General features: G+C 37.8%; 1 protein-coding gene across 5 annotated transcripts in view; it reads left to right on the top strand.

The window, feature by feature from the left end:
- The window catches only part of Hmcn1 (hemicentin 1), a 413611-nt gene that overhangs the window by 208463 nt on the left and 190025 nt on the right, over window positions 1-15123 (top strand). For all 5 annotated transcript variants that reach the window (XM_047520702.1, XM_047520699.1, XM_047520701.1 and 2 more), the window contains 3 exons: window positions 6078-6236; window positions 13081-13275; window positions 14436-14531. In XM_047520702.1, the coding sequence (XP_047376658.1) occupies window positions 6078-6236; window positions 13081-13275; window positions 14436-14531 (450 nt within the window). The remainder of the gene's footprint in view (window positions 1-6077; window positions 6237-13080; window positions 13276-14435; window positions 14532-15123) is intronic.

Raw genomic sequence — 15123 nt, 5'->3', positions numbered from 1 at the left:
TTTGTAGAACTCGGCTGAGAACCCATCTGGTCCTGGACTTTTCTTTGTTGGAAGGCTTTTGATGACCTCTTCTATTTCATTGCTTGAAATTGGTTTATTTAGGTTGTGTATGTCCTCCTCGTTCAGTTTAGGTAATTCATATGTCTCTAGAAATTTGTTGATGTCTTCGAGGTTTTCTGTTTTGTTGGAGTATAGATTTTCGAAATAGCTTCTAATTATGTTTTGTATTTCACTCGTGTCTGTTGTGATGTTTCCTTGTTCATTCTGAATTTTAGTAATTTGAGTTTTCTCCCTCTTTCTCTTTGTTAGTGTGGCTAAGGGTTTATCAATTTTATTTATTTTTTCAAAGAACCAACTATTTATTTTGTTAATTTTTCCAATTGTTTCTTTTGTTTCGATTTCGTTGATTTCGGCTCTGATTTTAACTATTTCCTGTCTTCTACTACTTTTGGTATTGGTCTGCTCTTCTTTTTCTAGCGCTTTGAGCTGTAGTGTTAAGTCATTTATTTGTTGATTTCTACTTCTTTTTTTGAATGCACCCCATGAAATAAATCTTCCTCTAAGTACTGCTTTCATAGTGTCCCAGAGATTTTGATATGATGTGTCTTTGTTCTCGTTTACTTCTAAGAATTTTTTTATTTCCCTCCTGATGTCTTCTGTTATCCATTCATCGTATAATAGTGTATTATTTAGTCTCCAAGTATTGGAGAAGTTTCTGTTTTTTATTCTGTCATTTATTTCTAATTTCAATCCATTATGATCTGATAGAGTACAAGGTAGTATCTCTATCTTCTTGTATTTGCTAACAGTAGCTTTGTGGCATAAAATATGGTCTATTTTAGAGAAGGATCCATGTGCTGTTGAGAAGAAAGTGTATTCGTTCTTTGTTGGATGGTATATTCTATATATGTCTGTTAAGTCTAAATTGCTGATTGTGTTGTTGAGATCTATAGTTTCTTTATTCAATTTTTGTTTGGACGATCTATCCAGTGGTGAGAGAGGTGTGTTAAAATCGCCTAGTATGATTGTGTTGTGGTCTATTTGAATTCTGTAATTGAGAAGGATTTGTTTGACGTACATGGATGAGCCAATGATCGGGGCATAGATATTTATGATTGTTATGTCTTGCTGATTTATGCTTCCCTTAAGCAGCATGTAATGTCCTTCTTTATCCCTTCTGACTAGTTTTGGTTTGAAGTCCACATTATCTGAGATGAGGATGGATACTCCAGCTTTTTTGCTGTGTCCGTGTGCATGGTATGTTTTTCCCCATCCTTTCACCTTAGTCTATGGGTGTCTCTTTCTATGAGGTGAGTCTCTTGCAGGCAGCATATTGTTGGATTTTTCTTTTTAATCCAATCTGCCAGTCTGTGTCTTTTGATTGATGAATTCAGGCCATTAACATTCAGGGTTATTATTGTGATATGATTTGTATTCCCAGTCAATTGACTCATATTTGTTTTTGACATGATTTGGTTTCTCCTTTATTTGGCTATTCCTTTAGACTAGCGCCTCCTGTTGCTGATTTGCATCGTTGTTTTTCATCTCTTCCTCATGGAATATTTTGCTGAGAATGTTCTGTAATGCTGGCTTTCTTTTTGTAAATTCCTTTAGCTTTTGTTTATCATGGAAGGATCTTATTTCATCGTCAAATTTGTAGGTAAGTTTTGCTGGGTATAAGATTCTTGGTTGGCATCTGTTTTCTTTCAGGGCTTGGTAAATGTTGTTCCAGGCCCTTCTGGCTTTTAGGGTCTGGATTGAAAAATCTGCTGATATTCTTATTGGTTTCCCTCTGAATGTAATTTGATTCTTTTCTCTTGCGGCCTTTAAAATTCTGTCTTTATTTTGTATGTTAGGTATTTTCATAATAATGTGTCTTGGTGTGGGTCTGTTGTAATTTTGTATGTTTGGAGTTCTATAAGCCTCTTGTATTTGGTTTTCCATTTCATTCTTCAGATTTGGGAAATTTTCTGATATTATTTCATTGAATAGATTGTTCATTCCTTTGGTTTGTTTCTCTAAGCCTTCCTCAATCCCAATAATTCTTAAATTTGGCCTTTTCATGATATCCCATAATTCTTGTAGATTCTGTTCATGATTTCTTACCATCTTTTCTGTTTGGCCAACTTTGCTTTCAAGATTAAATAATTTGTCTTCAATGTCTGAGGTTCTGTCTTCCAGGTGCTCCATTCTATTGGTTATGCTTTCTATGGAGTTTTTAACTTGGTTTATTGTTTCCTTCATTTCAAGTATTTCAGTTTGGTTTTTTTTCAGTATCTCTAACTCTTTATTGAAAGATCTCTTGCTTCCCGTATTTGGTCTTTTAACTGTTGATTGGTGTGATCATTTAATGCCTGCATTTGCTCTTTCATCTCCTCCTTCAATGCCTGCATTTGCTCTTTCATCTCCTCGTTTGCTTCCCTGATCGTTTTAATTACGTACATTCTGAACTCCCTTTCTGACATTTCTTCTGCTGTGCTGTCATTGGGTTTTATTGATGTAGTATCTAGGTTTGTTTGGGACATTTTCTTCCCTTGTTTTCTCATATTGGTCAGTTGTCAGTGGGACCCTGAGATATTGCAGTTTTCCGCTATTGGCTTATAGTGTCCCGGTAGATTTCCAGTGTATCACCTCCCAGCCTTCAGTAGCCTGATGTCTTGGAGGAATCTGATAAAGCAGCGTATCCGAAGAAAACTGCCCCTAGCCCCCTACTGGTTCCACGATTTGGAACTGGCTCTGTGCTGAAATGCTCTCACTGTGGGCCTGCACCGTGCAGCTGGCCGTGTGGGAGGAGCTCACTGCCGGAGTGTGGAAGGCTACCTTGGGAAGACTCTAGCTGCCCTGCCCGGCTCCAATAAGCCACCTCTATCTGGGCCTGCCCCCCGGGCCGAGCTTTACCCAGTGGGCAGACTCACCCGTGGCTCTATTTCAGTCCGAGTCTCTCAATGCCTCCCCTTCTTAACTCCTGGGTTCTGGAGCGACAGGGGGTGCAGTCTCCCTCTAGGCCGCCATCTTGGATCGCCCCGAGAAGAGAGCCTGCAGCCGGAGTGGGCAGAGCCGCCTGAAGAGGTGTCTGGCTGCCCTGCCCTGATCCCAGAGGCTGTTTGCGGATCGAGGCTCTCCGTTGGTTCGGGGGCTTGTGGCTGGTTCTATGTAGAAAGTCTCTCACTGGGCGGTCTGCTCCGAGAAGCTAGCCTTGAACGGCACCTCCCACCGCAGGGGTCCCGACTACTTGGGGAAGTCTCTGGCTGCCCTGTCTGGACCCTGAATCTGCTTGTGTGCCAGAGTACGCTGAGCTGCACTGGCTCCGGGACTCGGAGCTTGTTCTGGTCAGAAAGGCTGTCACCAGCGGGCCAATGCATGTTTTTAAATTTCTTAGTTTAATTTCTAAAATATTAAATGCAAATTAGCATAATCCACATTAACAACAGTTGATGAGAGTTCCCAGTAATTTTTAAGAGTAACGTAAGGAGTCTTGAGATCCATATTTTTTATAACTACTTAATCATCTACTATTTGAATAGCTCATGTGCTGGGGATAATGATCTTTAGTCTTTATGTTCACAAAGACCAGGACTGAATTTAAATCTAGCCAAAAGCAAACCTTTTACAGTCGTAATGATTGTTAAATTATAGAACAGACTAGTAGGAACATTTATATATTTTTCAATGTATCTAATATTCTTCAATCTTATTTGATATTTAAACTAAATAATCCCTATTTCATTTCCATTTGAAAGGTTCTGTATTCTCTATGGCATCTTTTTTTTTTTAAATATTTTTTAATTGTTGATGAACCTTTATTTTATTCATTTATTTACATGCAGTACTGAAAATTGAACCCAGTGCTTCACACATGTTAGGCAAGTGCTGTACTACTGAGCCACAACCCCATTCCTCTCTATGACATCTTACTAATTTGATAACTATTTTTTCAGTGGAAATTAAGAAAGGAGAGACTGTCAAATTGTGATCACAATTCAAACTTGAGTGTTTTCCAATTAATATTTTGTTTCATGGCTAGTATTCTCTTTATTTATTTTTAAATTTTTTTGGTATTCTTTTTAGTTATACATAACAGTAGAATGTATTTTGACATACCATATGTATGTGGGGTATAACTTCCTATTTTTGTGGTTATCCTGCTCGTGTATTCATATATGAACATAGGAAAGTGATGTCCAGTTCATTCTACTGTCTTTCCCATTCCTATCTCCCCTTCCTTCCCCCACATTCTGCCCTGTTCAATCCGGTGAAATCCCCCCACCCCATTGTGAGTCAACATCCACATATCAGAGAGAACATTCTACCTTTGGTTTTGGGGGATGCTATTTCACTTAGCATGATTCATGACTAGTATTCTTTAGACATTTTTATTTTGAAAAAGGGCTACTAGCAACAGGTCTTTATTTTCATCCCCTGATGAATGCTATGTCCTCAGAAATATAGGGGAAAAGTAAATTCCAAAAGCCTAAATGCATTTAGTCCAAACATTTTAATACTTAATGAACAGCAGGGTCACATTGTATCTTCCTTTGGTGGGAGGAAAGTTTATGTCAACATCATCTGCTTTTATTTATGAAAATTTCCCAGAGGCACACAGAAACAGCTTTAGTTGCTTCTATCATTCTCGAGTGGTATGTAGTAGCAAGCTTAAAAGGATGATTGGGGGTTTAAAATACTGGAATGCTGGAAAAAACTTCATTTTTGGCACTGATGGTTGGTTGCTAATGCAATTTTTTTTTTTTTTTTAATTTAGACCTTCTTTGACCTCCCCTCCTCAGATAATTTTATAAACAAGGAGAGAACTGGCTGTTTGTTGTCCTGAGTCTGTTGATTGGTGCTGTTTTGTAGTGTCATAGAGAATGACTAGCTCCTGGGCTCTCTTCGCAAACAGTTATTCCTACGATCTTCTTTGTTCTTTTTGCAAGAAAAATTATTTCTATGGTTTTCGGACCCAGGACCTGTGGCTGGTTTGTGACATTTTGAAGGGTACCCTTTCAGACCTGACATCTGGCCATGTCATGAAACCCTAAGAGCAATGGCCTTCAAACCTTCTGGGTGTTTTTAGGGCCCTCACATATTTTATATCATTCTTTACAAAATAAAAAAGATGTAGACATTGGACTGGCGATAAATATCTAGTACCATGTACTCTTTTATGATGCTAGTTATCCTGATTAATTTCATTGTTTGGAGAGGAGACTTCCTGGAAGAAGGGAAGCATAAGAAGTTTAACCTAAATTATAGTCTAGTTGGCTTCAAAGAGAAGAGGTTCTTGGTGGGGATTGAGGAACTATAGGGGCAAATGGCATGTGGTACATGGCAGAACCCAGAAATAACTGGTTTCTTGGTCCATTTTGTTTCGACACTGAGCTGTGATTCAATATGTGGTTCTGCCTCCCACACTTTAGTTCCCTACCTGGACTTCCCAACCCCATATCTCCCACATCTAGATTTTTAATGAATACTACAGATTTCAGTTGATGCGTCTTGGGAGATTAAGATAACAAAACCCCTCTGACCTTTTTCATCCTTTCTTTTCTCCCAGAAGTTTTTCCCAAACCTCTCCAGCCAGCTGGGGTCCCTTCCTCCCCAGCCCTCCTTAGAATTTTCTCAGCAGCTCATGATTCTCAAGGACAAAATCTAACCAGTAGCACTCAGCGAAACAAAAACCTGTGCCTTAGCCAAACTAAGATGCCTGTAGACTCTCAGGCATTTCCTGAGTAACTGAAATGCATCCTGCCACAAAGATGGTGGAAAAGTCTTTCAGCCCCCATCGTCCTGGTCCCTTGTTACCATAACAGCTGCCAGCGTTTCCCAGGTCCCCAGCATAAGTCAAGCAGTTCATTCTTATCTAGGTACTTACAGAGATATAAGTAGGAAATATTTGTATACAGTTCATTTCAGGACCTGATTTTAGACTCTACAGTGTCTATGTTGTGCAAACCAACTTGCATTTTGCATTTAGAAACTTTGCAATCTACTTTATTCAGAAGTTTTGAAATCAAACCAATAGCTGAGTAAACTTTGTAAGTACTTCAGTGTTTAATGTTCTCCCCTTTGTTTTGAATTAGGAGATCTTGAGTTAAGGCCCTCAACATTCCTCATTATTGACCCTCTCTTGGGACTTTTGAAGATTCAAGAAACACAAGATCTGGATGCTGGCGATTATACATGTGTAGCCATCAATGATGCTGGAAGAGCAACTGGCAAAATCACCCTGGATGTTGGCTGTAAGCATCTGAATCTAACAGACAAATTTGTCTTGAAGTTGATCTATGTTCAATAAGTTTTAAACAGTCTGGTAGAAACATTGGTCAGAATGGCTAAATCAGAGTGAGCATTTCAGATTATTGATGGAACCATGATGGTAGTTAACATTCATTCGGTGCTTTCTGTGTTCCATTCATTGAATCGAGAACTTTTTATGCTTTCTCCCATCCTCACGCAACCCAAAGAGAAAGATGCCATAATTTTGTCTACGTCTATTATAATAGATTAAGGACACTGAAACTTGTAAACATCTTGATCAGGCTGACAGAGCTAGGGAGAGGCTGAGCCAGGATATTCGGACTCAAGTTACCTGACTTCAGAGACTCTAGACTCTAGAGTCTATTTAATGCCATTTTTCTATCTGGAGTCATTCATTTTGCCATCAGATTCCTAAGTATTAACATCTGGAGACCAGAAATTAGGCTTTGGCCCTAGACCATAATTTGGAAATGTTGATGACAGGAAGGTAGCAGATGGTCCTTTACCTTATTATTATTTTTTAATTCACTGGCAATTACTCCCCAGTGTATTAAAAAAAAAAGTACTAACTACAAATAAATGTCAATCACAATGTAAAGGGTACAATGTGTGCATGACAACTATCTTTGAGTTACTCAAGAACTTTAGTTTTTCCTCCTTCTTTGTCTGTTGCACGTTTTTTTAAAAAAATTCTACACAGTGCGGAAAATTTGAAATAAAACAGAACTCGTTTTGCATGGAAAAGAACCTGGCAACTTTATTTTAGCAGATAATGAAGCTTTCGCATCTCTTAAAACTTATAAAATATGACATTTCATCAAATTGTATGTTCAATTATCTGTAGTATGTATAATGATTTTCATGCCAAAACTTTTTTTTAGACATAAGTTAGGAAAGCGCATTTTAAAAAAAAAATTTAGTTCTATTATCTTCAGTCTTTAAATGAAAGGCCCTCAATGCTTGATATTTTACTTCATGCAAACTAAAATTTTTCCTCCATGGATTTTTTTAATGATACCCTGCCCTGGGACTGTCTGGTGATTGAACAGTCTTTATTCTTGGTGATTATACCTTTGGGGAAGAATCGGTAAAGTTGGAAATGACCATAAAGGCCATAGTAGAATCTCCCCAGGGCACTGCAAGATGTGTTTTAATATGACTAATGTCTGGAATTATTAAGAGAAATATCTTAGAAACAAGATTGGAATTCCATATAGACATGGAATTTCAAGAAGCATGATTGCAGCATTTCAGATATAACATTTTCTAGTTCCTCTTCTCCTTCCTTCCTGCACAAATATTTCATGTACACCATACATTTTTTTTTAACAATTTTCTAACTCTAGAAGAATGGACAAACGGCCTCAGTCATCATTCCCAATAAAAAGTTAATGACATCCTTACTCTCTTCAAAGTCTGTAGAAGGTCTGAGAATCTTACACATGCCTCTTTACTTACTTACTGCCTTCTGGATCCTCTTTTCACCTTCTGGATTTCCCAGGTTCTCTCCTGTCCAGTGATCCACCATGTCAGGACTGGGCTACCTGTACTGGGGTGGCTTGTGTTGAGTTAGGAGACATCCCAACCAGTATTTCATATTTATGCTTCATTCTGTAAACTGAACTAAACTTTCTTTTATCTTCATTCCTATTCAACATCCTCAGACTCCTTGAACCTTTCTAAAACAATGGGCTTTTCAAATTTTATTCCTGTAATTATCCTGATAGATCCATTAGCATAAACTTTGTTATTTGCTTACTGTAACCTTGACCATTGCTAGCCCAGTAACTTAGTACTAAAGTTGGCACCATTCATGCTTCTCTTCTACCTTAACTCTTTCCTTACTCACCATGAGATCCTTCTCAGTGTAGACCTCGTCCAATCTTATGGGGCCATTGTTTCCATATTCAGGAAATTGAGGATGTACTTGCCATGAACACACAAACCCCAGCAGTAGCAATGATGTGGTTTCCACTGTAAGGTCAAAAGGCAAACATGCTACCCACCAAAACCTCTCTCACAGTTCATATAGTGGTTAAGAGAATGGAGCTTGGGAGGCTGAGGCAGGAGGAGTGTGAGTTCACAGCCAGCTTCAGTAACTTAGTGAGGCCCTGAGCAACTTAGCTAAACCCTGTCTCAAAATAAAAATATAAATAAATAAGAAGTGCCGAAAGGGCCAGAAATGTGACTCAGTGGTTCATTCTGGGGTTCAAGCCCTGGTATTTTTAAAAGAAAAAAAGCACTCTGAAGAGAGAATGGGTCATTTGCCTATCTTTCCTTATCTATAAAACAAAGATATAATACCCACCTTACAGGTGAGTTAGAAAGATGAAATGAAGCATCCTTACCCATGTTCTCTCACATCGCAGTCATTGCTGCTGAAGCTGCCTAGGCAACACATATGCACAAATAGGAACTTCATCAGTAAAGAAGTGGTCATTTTGATCCTCTGAGATGTAAAAATAGTATAGAAATACCGAGGTGATAGTGGCACAGTATTTCAGATTAAGCATTGGACTTTTAATATGAAAGTCACTGTTTCAGCTTGACTTCTTTTTAGAAGGCGCTTGAGGAAAGCTAAGTGTGAAGCTTAGTAGTGCATAAAATTATTCATTAGAATTCCAAAACTATTGGGCATAAATTTAAGTAGTAGTGTGTGACTTAAGAAGAAAAACATGCTTTTATCCATATCATGTAGCTATTTGGACTTTTGGATTGTTTTTGTAGGCCTGTTACCTCACGCCAATAATACTAGATTAAAAAATAATAAAAACTTTAATATTATTCATAAATTCTATCTTCTTATAAGAAGTCACCCTTTTCCTATTTCTCATTATCATGACTTTAAGTTATGGACATGTCAGGTCAACAGGGAAAGTTACCAAGGCTTTTTACCCTTGGTCAGCAGGGGCAGTGCATTGTGAAGTCACTTGGAAGGAAAGAGGATTGGCTACATCAAACGAAAAGCTGGTCTGGCAGGAGATTGATTTCTAGCATTCCACACCACACAGGGTTTAGTCTTAGATTGTGGTTTTGTGTTTTGTGGTTTGGTAGAACCAAAGCAATGTGTCTAGTCATTTTAGGAAAGAGAATCTCAGACTGACATGATTCCAGAGTTGCTGTAGAGGGAACTAGAATAATTTTAAGGAGGGATTTTTGGAGCAAGGTGACCCATCTGTTTTTGATTATCATATTTTCAATATACTGTGTGCACACAGCTGTATCTGTATGTGACATCTAAAAGCTGGCACACACATGGGGGAACCACAGAGGATCACACATTATCCTAACAGACTATCTGAAGAAAATAAATAGAAATCAACAGCAGATGCAGTAAACTCCAGAACTAAGATTTAGTACATTGATGAATGGATAAAGAAAATGTGGTATATTTATACAATGGAATATTACTCAGCCATAAAGAATGATAAAATTATGGCATTTGCAGGCAAATGGATGAAACTGGAGAATATCATGCTAAGTGAGATAAGCCAATCTCAAAAAACCAAAGGAAGAATGATATCGCTAATAAGTGGATGATGACACATAATGGGGGGTGGGAAGGGTTAGTGTTGGGGTTGGAGTTGGGTTTAGGGAGGGGGGCAGGAATGGAGGAAGGAAGGACTGTATAGATGGAGGGGGAGGGGGGGAAGGGAAAAAATGGCAGAATGAATCAAACAACATTACCCTATGTAAATTTATGATTACACAAATGGTGTGCCTTTACGCCATGTACAGAGAAACAACATGTATCCCATTTGTTTACAATTAAAAAAAATTATGTAATATTATAATTAATGAAAATTTGTATTTGGATGACTATTGTGTGCGAAATGGTGATTAAAGTTTGTCTCTTTTAACAACATAAGATAGGAAATGTTATTATTCCCCCTTTTGGGGAAACTTAAGTCGGGGGAGATAAATTGATTTTCTAGGTTTATAGACCTAGCAATAGTGGGACTGTCCTTGGAACCCCCTGCGTGGTCTCTGAAGCCGTGAGTAACACAGCCTCCTCTGGACAAGCACTGCCTACTGTAGGCTTCCCGCTGTTCATTAATCTGTGTATCATTCCCCCAGTGTAACTCACTGGAGGCTGCGTTGGAGACCTCAGGAGTGGGAAGTAACGAAGAGTCTATCTTCACTGACTCACTAGTCGCTTCATTTTTCTATGCTCTTGGCTGACGCTATCTCTGCTGCTTACTTGGTGCCTAGTCTTCTCATTTGCCTTGTTTTCTGATACCAGTTCCCTCGTCTCATGCTTGTGCTTACCTTGTGCCTCATGCTGTTCCCAAAGCTGCCTCAAAATGGAAGACTTCTCCGTCTCCACTGAGTTTTGTGGTACAACTTGACCCTTGCATATCTTTTTTTATTCCAGATTTTTTTTTCTTATTTTGGAACATTCTAGTTTGCCTCCCTTTTTGTGGATGCCAGTGTCCTAATGTGTCAGTAAACTGGGCTTCCCCCCCAAGTACTTAGTTGATTCCAGGCTTCTGCGTTTTTTTGTTTTTTTGGTTTTTTTTTTTTTTTTTTTTTGCTATTTTGGAATTTATTTTCTGTCCATCACTATATTCACCTGCTTGATCTCCAACCCTATCACATTTTGAGACCTTTAGACTTTAACCTTCATAGTTTAGAGAAAACTCCCTGCTCTAAAGTAAATTAACTTAGTATTAGAAACTTGAGATAAGCAAGCAATGAACTACTTCATAAATCATGTTTGAATTTTGCCTATTATTTTAAAAGTCAAATTCCTAAATTCATGGGTTAAGAAAAATTTAAACTCAGATACACCACTTCTTTTTATAAAAAACATCTTATTCATTTGTGGTATTTAATTGAAATTTGTTTAGATTCAATAAACAAACAAGAAACCTTCTGAAATTGTCATGTTTCCTTCAAAAAATGAAAGATCAAATGTACTGGGTCAAAGTTGTCACCATATATATGCACAGATACACATGAGCACACACACAGAGACTGGATTTTTACCAAAATTTTTTTTTCATACTGATTCAGTAATGCTTTCACAAATATCTATCTAATGTCCACAGTACTACGCTAGTTGTTGATTAAAGGTAAAAAATGGTTGCAAATGTCAATTTTCTAGGGAAAAAATAAACATACAGTCTAATGGTAGGCTAAATATGCAGATGCTGTAAGAAGAGTAGAGAGCAAGTTTGTCTGAAACTTGAGGAAGAAATCATGTTCGTGGTTAGAGAGGGTATCACAGAGCCAGGTCCTTTTGAACTGGATTAAAGGATTGTCTATATTTTAGTAGCTGGAGATCAACAGCAGACATTCCATTTGAGGTGGATGATAATAAATCAGCCACCAGTACCAGAAAGTTCAGTCCTGTCTGGAGAAGAATAAAAAGTGCTGGTTGACCAGGAGGTAGGATTTGTGAAGGGAAATAAAGGGATATGAGGCTGCGGCATTAGAGGAGATTCTTTCATTCATGCTAAGAAGGCACTAGTGCTGCTTGGGAGACAGAGACATCCAGGCCCCAGAAGTCCCATGAGAAGGAAAGAAGTGACCAGTACAACTGTTTTCATGAAACAGAATGACTCCGAGCAGTTACTAGAACCCCAAGAGGAAGGTCGGCTGATAAAACGACAAAGGATTGTGGTTCTCAAGTTGGAACTGGATTTTAATCCTGTCTCCATCATTCAACTCTGTGCAACACTGAGCCAATTAACTAGGTTCAATTCCTTCATCTCTAAAAATCAGAGTAAAAAGTAGTACCTTTTACTAATAGTACTAGGAAAACTCCATAGAGATACCTTGAAGATTGAATGAAATAATTGATGGACAGCACTTAACAAAATCCCTAACTCTGAAAGTGATAGTTACCATCATTTCTATCCAGGATTTAACCTTGACTTTTTCAAGGACCCATTGCCTAAGGCACCTCTTCTTAGAATCTTCCTGAGCAGGTTTCTTCCCCTGCCTGCTATCCTGCCCTTTGTATTCCTCTTTGCCTGAGGCCTCAAAACATGATTCACCAGTTTCTGGGCCACACTGAAAGCCTCATGCTTTGTTCTCACCCTTGGTGCCCCCCTGTATTGCATTCTGCATTTTACAAGGTGTGCCTCTGATGTTTTTCTGTCTCTTCCTCTCGATTTTTGCAGTTACCTGGATTATGTGGCCTTTTACCTGTAATTTTACAATTTCTGAATTATTTCTCAACTTTTAAGATGTTAAGCACTCACTATTCTGCCTTTTCAAATGCTCTCTTCTGTGGCCTTAATTTGTATTACTGATTGTTAAATTTCTCTAACTCAAGTATATGAGATATATGAAACAAGAATATGATAGTGGACAAGAATGTAATTTAGAAGGAAATACCATTAACTTGTCAGATAGTGATTAGTAAAGAAAACCTCTGGTATACCTCAAGTTCATTTAAAATTCAGCCAAAGGGAGTAAATTTTGGAAAATATTGAAAATATCCCATTACAAAATTCATTTATTTACAAGAAAGTCTTAAAGTTTGGGCAGTGTAACATAAACTTAAAATTGAAAATGAAGTCCTAAAATGAAAGATTATCTTTGTATAAGGTGATCTGGATCTCAATTCTCTATATTGTTTATTGCTTTAAGGAAATAATTGAACTTCTTGTTATCTCCATTCATTTATAAAGCAAATGAATTTTTATATCAGATAGCAAAGCTATTTTTATATCAGAGAGGCTTAATACAGGGTAAATTTACAATATTTTATAAATGATGATTTGATTGAAATTCAGTCTGTTGACAATAAAGTTTATATTTAATGTACTCACATACTATAACTGACTTTTTTTGTTTGTTTTTAATATCTTCCAGCACCTCCAGTTTTCATACAAGAGCCTGCTGATGTGTCTACAGAAATTGGCTCAAATGTGACATTGCCTTGTTATGTTCAGGGTTATCCAGAACCAAGGATCAAGTGGCGGAGACTGGACAACATGCCAATTTTCTCAAGACCTTTTTCAGTTAGTTCCATCAGCCAACTAAGAACAGGAGCTCTCTTTATTTTAAGTAGGTTAAAGGAAATATATTTTATACATATAAGTATGTTTCTATCTCATCAATTGATTAGACTATACTTGTTCTGGTTATAATATTTACAAGATTATATTCATCGCCCTATTTAAAGTCTTCCCTATGCTCACAAAATAAAAACCACACCCTCTAAGATTTCAGCTTCAGCCTCTGACCCACCCAACAACCTGAAGTTAAGTAGCCCCCACCCTGATTGCCGCTGATACTGTCTTTAATTACAAATGTTTTGTAACAAACTGTTATTGTCTTGAAAAAATTCACGTATTTCTTCTATCTACATAATGAAAATTATCCTAATATTCAACATGTAGTACAAAAGAAAAATAAGGAAAAGTAACCATATTAAAGCGACATGTATGTCAGTAGGTAAATGCTCTGGCAGTGTTCACATGATATTCATGCTTATGTCACCATGAATTTAACAGCTCAAATGCAGACTGTTACAGGGTATGGGTGACTCCCAAACTTCAAGCTAGCAAAGTGATTTTCTTCAATGGTGAACAATTTTTGTTGAAGTTCTCTTTCTTCTACTTAAACAGAATCAGATTCACGTAACACCAAATCTATGAATTTCCAGTGGAACTGTTAAAATTCCTGTGGGACTTGGGATAATTGTTCTTTTGTACATATGCCTCATGTTCTGCCTCTCTAGTGTTTGCCTACCAAATGCAAAATGGTAGACTCTGCCAATGTCTAGGCCAACTAAAACAATCTCCTCTGCAGACTTTCCAATTGCCCCCCAATCGGTATTGCTGTAAGCTCCAGTGGTGGAGCAGCTTTCCATTCATTGAGTAGACCTTGATGTTTTCAAGCCACGCTTTCGCATTAGGTTTGGACGGTCCTTTCTCTGTTCCCTCCACTCTTTGTGGTACAGCTCAGGTGTTACCTTTGATGTGAATCTTTCTCTGCATCTCCCACATACAGTCACGCACTCCTGTGTGAGTCCACGGTTCATTGTTGGAAACTCACTGAGCACTTGGGGTGATTGCTGATTCCTGTCTGTGTCTCCTCCCTCAGAATGGGAACTAGCAGACAGCAGTACCATATGTGTCTGCCACAGGTCTCAGCACTGTGCCTGTCACACATTTAAGGCTTCAGAGATGGTACTGAATGAATAAATGAGTTCTTCTTTTTAGATTTATGGGCAAGCGATAAAGGAACCTATATTTGTGAGGCTGAAAACCAGTTTGGAAAGATCCAGTCGCAGACAACGATTACAGTGACGGGACTTGGTAAGATCAATTAAGTGTCTAGACACCACTCTCCAAAACCATCGGACTTCCTTCACCACATCTTTTGTCTGTGCCACTTTTTGTTGTTTTAAAACTAGAGAAAGACCTGATGACTCGACTGGAATTTTGTCCACTACTCCATTTCATAGACTATTGAGAACAGCAAGTTCCTTAAAGATTATCTGTTCCAAGCTCCTCATCTTCCATTTTATATTTAAATAAATTGGTTCAAATCCAATTGTGAACACACACACACACACGCACGCACGCACACTAGAGTGGTGGAGTTCTTTTCTGGTTACCTTACATTTATCATTCTAGTCCATGTAGAATTATATGCATGTATGATATGAAGTAAGAACAGAATGTACTTCATTTCCAAATGGTGAGACATTTGATTCAATATAATTTATTGAATTTTTTCTTTCCACTGATTAAAATGCATACCCAGTTGATCATATGCTGAGTTTGTATTCCTGTATCTATTCTGTAGAATAATTTTTTGCTTCAACACTACATTGTTTAATAGCATGTAATGTGGTTTTTGATGTCAGTGCATTTTCTCAATGATAACCTTTTATAATTTTTCTTC

This window comes from Sciurus carolinensis, chromosome 12 (assembly GCF_902686445.1).
Source record: "Sciurus carolinensis chromosome 12, mSciCar1.2, whole genome shotgun sequence".
Lineage (NCBI taxonomy): Eukaryota > Metazoa > Chordata > Mammalia > Rodentia > Sciuridae > Sciurus > Sciurus carolinensis.
This window is presented reverse-complemented; position numbering and strand designations above follow the sequence as displayed.